The sequence below is a fragment of the Erigeron canadensis genome, chromosome 5 (assembly GCF_010389155.1).
Source record: "Erigeron canadensis isolate Cc75 chromosome 5, C_canadensis_v1, whole genome shotgun sequence".
In the NCBI taxonomy this organism is placed as follows: Eukaryota; Viridiplantae; Streptophyta; class Magnoliopsida; order Asterales; family Asteraceae; genus Erigeron; species Erigeron canadensis.
In genome coordinates, this window is record NC_057765.1 from 36,277,883 (window position 1) to 36,287,343 (window position 9,461).

Here is a 9,461-nt window from a genome sequence, read left to right on the forward strand (position 1 = left end):
AACGTCATTTTGTTTCAAAGAAGTTTAACACAACACTATAAATAGATCGAAGTGTCAATCCATACATGTAATCTTGATACATTTTTTAGCCATTAAAATTGAAATCACTTGCTTTTAAGTAAAATACAACTCTAAATCACATTTATCAGGAAAAAAGTCATAATGGTCTAATTCCTCTTTTCAAAAGAAATAGCTAAGCTTTGTTATCTCACACTTTGCAGACATGTTATATGTGACATGATAGTTTAACATTTTATGTTTGTCTATTCAATTAATTAATTCACTTTTGCAATTAAAATACTAACACATTTTTCCCCCTACAATAATACTCGTAAGTTTTAAATTTTGATACATAGTGTACAAGGTCTATTTCAAAAAAAAATTAATATATTTATAGCTTTTCGAAAACCAACATTAAAGTGATTTTTATTAAAACATATTAACCACATCTACAAATAATCCTCATAATATTTACACACTTATCTATCATGAGATTTAAATTTACAATCTTATGGTTATGGTCATAACATATACAACATGAGACGTTTTGTTGTTTAGATTCGAACTTTACTCAGTAAATATCTTATACTCTTTTATCATGAGATTTGAACTTATAATTATATAGTTGATGGGCTACAACATGTATATGAGACGTTTTATTGTTCAGATTCGAAGTTCACTGGTAAATATTTTATGCTCGGTGAGATAATTTTTAAGTAATCTAAATTGATAAAATCCTAATCAGTTAATAATGAGAGCAAAGTGATTGTTAAAGAAAAGACTAGAAAAAACACTTTTTTCCAATGATAACTACTTCTCATTTTTCCCCTTTTGTATACCGAAAAAACTTACACCTCATGATATACATGTATTTGTATGTATAATTCTTATATCTATACACATAACACAAAAATTTTCTTCATAATATTTTCATCCTCTCAACATACATTATATAAGCCCTAATTCTACACCAACAATTTCAATCTATACAAACAGGTATATCTATATATCTATAATCTATATTCTCTTTCACCCTTTAATCCTTTTCCTTCATTAATTTTTTTTTTTTTATAAAAAAAATCAATTTTCAACATCAAACAAAAGTTGATTTTTTTTAAATAGCTTTTTAGACTTAAAACCCTAATTGGGTTTTCTTGAACTTATTACTATGCTAATTAAAGTTTTAATCTTTTTGCAGATTGATTGATGAAAAATGAGCAACAGAGCAAATACTCGGAATAAAAACAAGAGACAAAGATCGGATAACAGTAATGCTGAACTTATTTCGCAATTATACAGGTTATACATACACATTATATATATGTACTATATATTTATTTCAAGTTTATGTTTTTTGAATTTTTTGTTGGGTATTTGAAGATTGAATTTAGAGGTACATTTTGTGTTTTAAGGATTTTTTTGTTACATGGTGTTACTGTATTTTGCTGTATCTTGAAATTTTGAAAAAGTTCGATACACAATAATTTATGTAAAAATAATGATACCAGCTTTTTTTTGGGTATCGAAAAGCTTAAAAGTGCTTAAATATTTAAAAATGTCATATTTTTTAGATAGTATGTGATGAAAGGAATGTTTCTTTCCAATTAGGTTTCAGTTGATTAATGCACCATAAGTAACGTGTGGTCCGTTGGTAGTTGTGAATCCGGGCTTAAATAGTGCCTGGAATTATAACTCTGCACTTATGATATATGATCTGTGGTTTTGATCTTATGTGACAACGGTTAGAAAAGTGAAATTTGGAATGATACACCTGAAATGTAGTGCGCTATTAATGCGAAGCTGAGTACTTAGGCTACAACTTCAACATGTTTGTAGCGTTTCTATTAATTTTGGCGTTTACCTGTTTTTATAAAAAGTTGTCAAATAGGTATTGTTTTCGCCTGCTTTTTCTGTCGTTATCCTGATAAATTATCCGTTACAAAAGCAGCAAAACTTTAGCTTCATTTAAGTCGGATTGATTGCGTCAGAATTGGTGTCTTTTTAAATAAATGGTGTAGTTGGCTAGTTGCAACCTTGTGGTGACTTAATTTGTAAATGTTAGTATTTGATTAGGCAACTTAAAACTAAATTAGTATTTTTCTTTCTTGGGTAGGAAAATACACTTGTCTGGTGAAGTGTCGAAGGATGATATAAAGCAGCTATATATGTTTGAGAAGCCTGTTTGTAACCAAGGCTGTCGAGTAAACACAAAAGATAACCCAAACTGTTTCTGTGGGCTCATTCCGCCACCAAATGGCAATCGGAAATCTGGGTTATGGCAAAAGACTTCAGAAATTGTTTCCTCAATGGGTCCGGATCCTTCCAAGGATCTACGTGATTCTCTCGACACTCCAGCTGGCCTAACAAATCTCGGTGCAACTTGCTATGCGAACAGCATACTCCAATTCCTATACATGAATAAGTCTTTCAGGGAAGGGGTACTGTGTATAGAACCAGAAGTCCTCGAAAAACAGCCTGTACTATATCAACTTGCTCGACTCTTTGCACAACTTCATGCTAGTAAAATGGCTTTTATTGATTCGGCACCCTTTATTGAAGCATTGGCTTTAGATAATGGTATTCAGCAAGATAGTCATGAATTCCTTACCCTGCTTTTTTCATTGCTTGAGCAATGTTTGAGCTACTCAAAAGTTCTCGAGGCTAGAACTGTTGTTCAAGATCTCTTCCGTGGAGACGTGTCACATGTTACCAAGTAAGTTTACCTATTGTGATGCTAATATGAAATGTAATATATGTGGTGCCAATATGAAATATAATATATACATTGGTTTATCTGTTTTCTATTACTTTATTATTAGGTGCTCAAAATGTGGAAACCAATCAGAAGCCTCGTCAAATGTAGAAGATTTCTACGGGGTGGAGTTGAATGTGAAGGGCTTAAAGAGTTTGGATGAAAGTTTAGATGATTATCTTTCTGTTGAGGAGCTTCAAGGAGATAATCAGTATTTTTGTAGCTCTTGTGCAACTCGTGTAAATGCTACTCGTAGCATCAGGCTGCAGTCTCTCCCTCCTGTACTTATTTTCCAGCTCAAGCGTTGTGTCTTCCTTCCAAATGTAAGTGATAATAAGCTGATGCTTTCAAAATTTTTTTTTTTTAATTTCTGACACTGTCATATGCTTTGTAGACTACAACGAAGAAGAAGATAACTTCTGCATTTTGTTTTCCTGGACAAGTTGATATGGCACGATGGTTATCTGAGCAAAGTGAGCCTAAACTTTACGATTTATCAGCGGTTTTGATCCACAAGGGTTCTGCAGTTAACAGTGGCCACTATGTGGCTCATATTAAAGATCAAGATACAGGGCTATGGTGGGAATTTGATGATGAACTTGTCTCAGACTTGGGTCAACATCCTTTTGGTGGTGATTCTTCTAATACACCTGTAAAACCTCCACAGAGTGTGCCAGCTGGAGAATCTTGTTCCTCGGAACCCAGTGATGTTGTAAATGGAAAACGTATGGATGTTTCCCCTTCTGAAACTACTAATGTACAAACATTCTCATCTAGCGACGCATATATGCTGATGTATTCTCTCAGGCATAAAACCAATGGGCATATAAAACCAAAAATGGGATCTGGTGAAGGGATGCTAAAAGATGGAAATTCTATTGCTTCACAAAGTGCTTATCTTCCACCTCATCTTTTGAAGGAAGTTATTGAGTTGAACAAGTCATATGTTGATTCTTGTCAGCAATACAGTAAAAAGAAAGATGCCAAGTTGGCTCTCATTACAGAGCGGCGACAGGAGGTTAGATCAGTTATCTCGGAAGCCCTTGTTCAGTCACCTGCAGAGTCCTTTTGGTGGATTTCGGTAGACTGGTTACGCCAATGGGCTGATGTCATCACTCCTGCGTGAGTTTGAGTACTTAACATATTTTTTTCTTCTTGTTGGGTTTATGTTATATACTTTAAAAACTTTCTGTGCAAATATGTAGTTCTGTCAGTTTGTCATGTGTTACATCCTTCGCTTGTCATATTTCTGCAGCATAATTGACAATACTCCAATCCAATGTTTGCATGGAAAAGTACCCGTTTCAAAGATTAGCTCCATGAAGCGGTTATCGGCCAAGGCTTGGAATACAATATCTTCCAAGGTACCTTTCTCTGCATGTAATTTTTGAAATTTAAAGTTTCCATTCATGACTTGAAAAAGTGGGGTAGTTAGATGCATATATTGCTTTATGGTTTGCATATGTATGTAAATCAAGTGATTTGGATTTGGATTTTATATCTCCCTTATTAATAATTTCAATTTCTCATTTTAAGTGGTTAATGTCAAGTATATGTACAACACCTATGGAATTTGAAAATATGACATAGCTATGTAAGGGGGTGTTTGGCATTGTGTTTTCACGATGAATTTCGCGTTTTCTAAACTATGTATTGAAAAAGTTGTCCTTACCTGCGTTGTAAACTCCATTTCTCTTTATGCAAATGCAAAATAATCACTTTTTCAGCCAAACACCTTTTCTTATTGTGTGTTTTGCAGACGCAATAATCAGATAATCTCTTTAAAACACAATTCCTGACACCCCTTTAGTTACATCCAAAAATATGGTGATCTTCTTGTAGATTATTCAACAGAAGTATGTTCTTTTGCTACTTAAGTACTTGTATCTGATGCTACTTCTATGATGCTTTCAAATCAAGTATAAAGGTGGCCCAGCTTTGGGTGAAGATGACTGCTGCACCGAGTGCCTTGTGGAAACAGCGCGTGCCACAGTTAGTGCTGATAGCTACAGAGATCGACGGACACTAATGAGAGAACCTGCTGAGTCAGCACTTGCGGGCAAGTCTCCTGATGGACAATTGTACTACATCTCTAGGTCATGGTATGTTATTTTTTTTGTATGTGTTGCAGCCATTCAAATCTACTGATTGACATTAAAAACACTTGTAATATGTATGGGTTATTTCCCCTTAACTTGCAGGTTGAGTCAATGGGTACGCAGACGGAATGTTGACTTGCCATCTGAAGCTGACACTGGCCCAACAGCTTCAATTAGGTGCCAACATGGTGCACTTATGCCTGAACAAGCTGCTGGAGCCAAGCGGGTCCTAGTATCAGAGGATTTGTGGCTTTTTATCTATAAGTCAGCCAATGAAGTAAAGCCTGATGATATGATTGGTTGTTCGGTTTTTCCCTCTGATTCTGAAACATGCCCTCAGTGTTCTGATGAACTCTCAGAAGTAACATGCCTTGAAGATAGTCGAAGGTTGCTTAAATCTCTTCTCAGAGAGAAAGATAGTTGAGTTTGACTTCAAAAGATATTCATTGACTTTTTAGTTTTTAACATGTAGGGATTTCAAGTTAAAACAACGCCAGTCTCATGAGAAGCTAGCTAATGGAAAAAGTGTATCACTTAACCCTCAAAATAGATACTACTTGATGCCTTCTTCTTGGCTTTCAAATTGGCGAAGCTACGTCACAGCAGTTGGGAAGAATGCATCTTTAATTGAAGAACCAGAAAGTCTGAGTATTGTCATTGAATCTTTGAAATGTGAACAGGTTTTTAGCGTTCATTTCTTTTTATATAGTTTTGCTTGCATAATTTATCGATTCTAGGGGACTGTTTGTAGCTTTAAACATTCAAGTTAACAGAATTTCTGTAACTATTTCTAGTCTGTTTTCATAATATATATGGCATTGACACACTGCCTGCATCTGAGTTAAATTTTTTGCTCTCGACAGCATTCAAGACTTCTTCGAAGACCTCCTAATCTTATACAAAAACGTGGTGTGATTACTCAAAAGGCTCCAGCTGTAAGGACATAATTTCTCTTTCAATTTATTGTTAGTGCTAAGGTTTCCTGCCATCATGCTCTACAAGAAACAGAGATTCTGCAAGTGATTGTGTAGCAACTAAAGCTGCTGAGTTTGTGTGATGATTCTGCAGGTAGATGAATTGACAATCATTACTGAAAATGACTGGACATCATTTTGTAAAGATTGGAACTGTGTTGAGGAAACAGGCATATCTGCTGAAATTGATAAAAGCAATTCTGTAGATAATACCTTGTTGGGGACAACCGAAGATATGCCAATTACAGAGGAGAATGTTAATTCCCTTGATGACGCAAACGGTGACACCGAGTCTCTAGGGCCAATAATTAAAACTAATCCAGAGGTATATATTAAAATAAGCTTACATTATTTTTTTCTTGTTATGTAATTGCATCTGCTATAAGTTATTCTTAATATATTGTAGGTGTGTGAAGATTGCATTGGTGAAAGAGAAAGCTGTGAACTAGTGAGGAAACTGAACTACAGTAATGAGGATATATGGATCTGTTTTGTTCGTGGGAAAGAACCACCAAAATATATTCTAGAAGGATCTGCAAACATGTTAGAGCCAAATAATCGTCGAATCTCTAAACGATCAAGGAGGACATCTTATGGGAATTCTGTTAATTTAAATGTTTCTGGTACCACAACTCTCTATGAACTCAAGATGATGATTTGGCAATCGTTCGGGGTATGTTTCCTGCCTTCCGCTTTATTGCAAACTTCCATCCTTTAAAACTAAGCTTTAGATAGTTAAATTCTTGCAGATTGTGAAGGAAAACCAGATAATACATAAAGGTTCCAATATCGTTGATGGGGAGACTGCTACTCTTGCTGATGTGTGCATATTCCCTGGAGACGTTCTATGGGTAACAGACTCAGAGATCCATGAGAACCGCGACATTGCAGGTAATTTATTAATAGGCTAAGTCATTACAGACCATGCTATATATTGCTCTTGTATGACTAATAATATCATGCTTATCTTTGTTATCCCTTTGCATGTATTGCCTTCTTCAGATGAGCTTTCTGATACAAAGATGGAGGTGCAGCAAACAGAGGGAGGTTTCCGAGGAACACTTTTAACTTCAAATATAGGGACTCAGGTCATGTCTCAAGGATGCTATAACTAACGAGGATGTCTTTGTAATGTTTTGTGCCTTTTGGTATTACTGTACATCGAATCGGAAACCAACAAATTTTGGTAAATATTGTGAGGTAAGATTTCATCTTTTTTATCTATTTTTTCTCCCCCCTTTAGTATTATTCGTTCATGTTTAGATTGTTCTCATGGAGATGAACGACGTAACTCTACCCTAAAATCGAAGTCGTTTGGTTGGCAACCAATGTAGGCCTGGAAAGGACTGCTGGTCGTTGAACGGCCTTAACTTATCTTATGTTTTCTTTGAATTTAGTTGTAAAACGTCATAAATAGCATTTTTTTTTTGGAAGCTAGAATTCTGGAAGTATAAATTATTAGAAGGTTTAGCTAAAAATGTCAAGAAAAATACACTTCTTTGGAGACTGTATGCACACATTATGTTAGAAACCTTAAGTCATGCATCATAATAGAATTTCACTACTCTTTTCGTTCTGTCCTGTAATTTGCTCCTGGTTAGAGGTGGCAAAATCAGCAGATCGGACAGGTTGGGTACATCTCATAATGCATCTTGTCTCGTCCTGCGGGTGCACAAACACTGATCTAATTCGTTTCAAAATATATGCAGTTTAGGAGGTCTTCATACATTTAGATAATCTTTGGAAGACTTTTATGTTTCAACTTGTTCTTTGCTGACTTGTATATCCACTTTTGCCCTGTTATCCTTTATGAGTTTATGACCCCTGACAATTGGCTCAAAATTGGCGCCTCTCCTGATCTTTAGCATGATTGATCCCAGTCAACAGAACGTAGTAAATCTGAGTGGTCAAGGGCATTCATATCTAACCATATTTGGCCTCAATCTCTAGGCTCTTGAAACTATCGTTAATTACTGAATCAGTGACATTTATTAAATCTGTGTTCATTTGGACCTAGAAGTTCTAATGTAGACTGATATTAGTTCATTTGTTTCAGAAGGCTTGCAAGTTTTGTGAATCCTAAGTCACTTGCCGAAGATCTTCACCATGTTCGTTTCTGCACATGGCCCTGTTGGTAGAAGTGTGTAAAAGTATGAGTTCAGAAAAGACTATGGTTTTTGGTCATTTTGGTATCTTTGATGATCCAGTGAAGTCCCTTGTTTTGTTACAGAGCTCTATATAATGTACCTATTATTAGTGGCAATCCCGTAGCAATGGCATTGACCAATTTTACTTTTTGTGATTGCACATATATATGGTCATCACTCTTGTTATATACTTTCATTACAGAGATGGTAAAATGGGCAGTTGTTTAATTGAACATGATTACAAACTCTTTCTAATTCGTTGAATTTTGTTAATAAATTGTCTAACTGAAAATGAGCATCTTAGGTATCAGTGAATATGACAATGCATGAATATATACGTGGCAGTTAAACGAATTTTTGTCATACTTGAAGCTATGAAAATTTGCAAAATTGATTTACTTAAATATAAGATAGCTAGATTTGAAAATGCATTTGATACGAAAATCTCGAAATGGCAGAATTCTCAATTTATGTGTTTATATCAAATACTTATCAAGAAAACTGCCGTGCCTGCATAAGATGTGTTGACATTATCTTTCAGCAAAAAAAATAATTCTTTAATACTGTACCATAAAAAGTTTGAGATGCAATTCTAAAGGTGAGACTGCTCTGGTGTTTTGGCCATACAACAAGCAAAAAGGCTACACAAGACACTAGGACCTAGATGGAATTTCCACCATGCCAAAAATTTGATTGATTCCCAATATGGTGGGAAGAAAGCAGTTAACTCTGAATGATTTTACAAACATTGTGTCTTGCTCCGACTTAGGATAGTAGGAAAACAAGCATATACCAACATGGTCGTCAATGCAGATTTTAAAAGAACACAAGATGACTTTTCATCATCGGTATATCGTTACTAATATTGATTTACTATAATTCTTAACATTGAAACTTGAACAAATAAGTTATTAAGATACCCGTTACCAATGAGCCTATACTCATATGTGAAGTTTAAATACGCGGGTTCGATCCTTCGGGTTGCCAGATCATGTGGAGATTAGGATGGAGGTATTATACCAGCATTATATGGCTCATACGGGGTGAATCAATGGGTATGTATCCATTGTGGTACAGGGGCTAGAGTTCCCTCATTACCCTTTTTTTGACATACAAAAATTTCAATTGTTACAAATGTGAAAACTGAAATAGACCATGTTATGTAATTGGCGAATATATATTCAATTTTAATGATCTAGTAAATCGACTATGTTATGTAATTGGCGAATATATATTCAACTTCAATGATTTAGTGTAGGTGATCGCTTGCAGCTTGTAACTAATCAAGGCGACCCTTTTGTTCACTCACTTTGTTTCGATATTTTCATCTATGAGATCCATTTACTAAATTTAATAGCATACATGGGGTCAACTGAACATGTGTTCATTCATGTTTGTGTCACTTCAAGTTAGAGGTATTACTTGAGATAGCAGAACTGTAAAATTACCGCACATACAAATACAAAGCAAATATTACATAAAAAAAAGC

General features: G+C 34.9%; 1 protein-coding gene across 2 annotated transcripts; it reads left to right on the forward strand.

Moving 5' to 3' along the window:
- Window positions 1–915: 915 nt before the first annotated feature.
- On the forward strand, window positions 916–8,210 carry LOC122599600 (ubiquitin carboxyl-terminal hydrolase 26). Of its 2 annotated transcripts, none has more exons than XM_043772131.1 (15): window positions 916–996; window positions 1,199–1,299; window positions 2,114–2,713; window positions 2,820–3,075; window positions 3,147–3,874; window positions 4,008–4,116; window positions 4,673–4,854; window positions 4,954–5,238; window positions 5,324–5,531; window positions 5,715–5,786; window positions 5,920–6,150; window positions 6,232–6,498; window positions 6,575–6,716; window positions 6,828–7,025; window positions 7,882–8,210. In XM_043772131.1, the coding sequence occupies exons 2-14, from the start codon at window positions 1,214–1,216 to the stop codon at window positions 6,938–6,940; spliced, it is 3,279 nt and encodes a 1,092-aa protein (XP_043628066.1). In that variant the 5' UTR covers window positions 916–996; window positions 1,199–1,213; the 3' UTR covers window positions 6,941–7,025; window positions 7,882–8,210. The 2 variants fall into 2 exon arrangements, with proteins under 2 accessions (XP_043628066.1, XP_043628067.1); XM_043772132.1 differs by having other exon boundaries at window positions 7,885–8,210.
- Window positions 8,211–9,461: the final 1,251 nt, after the last annotated feature.

Coding starts and splice junctions, on each gene's coding strand:
- LOC122599600 (XM_043772131.1), top strand. CDS start 1,214: ATGAGCAACAGAGCAAATACTCGGAATAAAAACAAGAGACAAAGATCG. Junction 3,076..3,146: donor GTTGTGTCTTCCTTCCAAAT/GTAAGTGATAAT, acceptor TATGCTTTGTAG/ACTACAACGAAGAAGAAGAT. Junction 3,875..4,007: donor GCTGATGTCATCACTCCTGC/GTGAGTTTGAGT, acceptor ATATTTCTGCAG/CATAATTGACAATACTCCAA.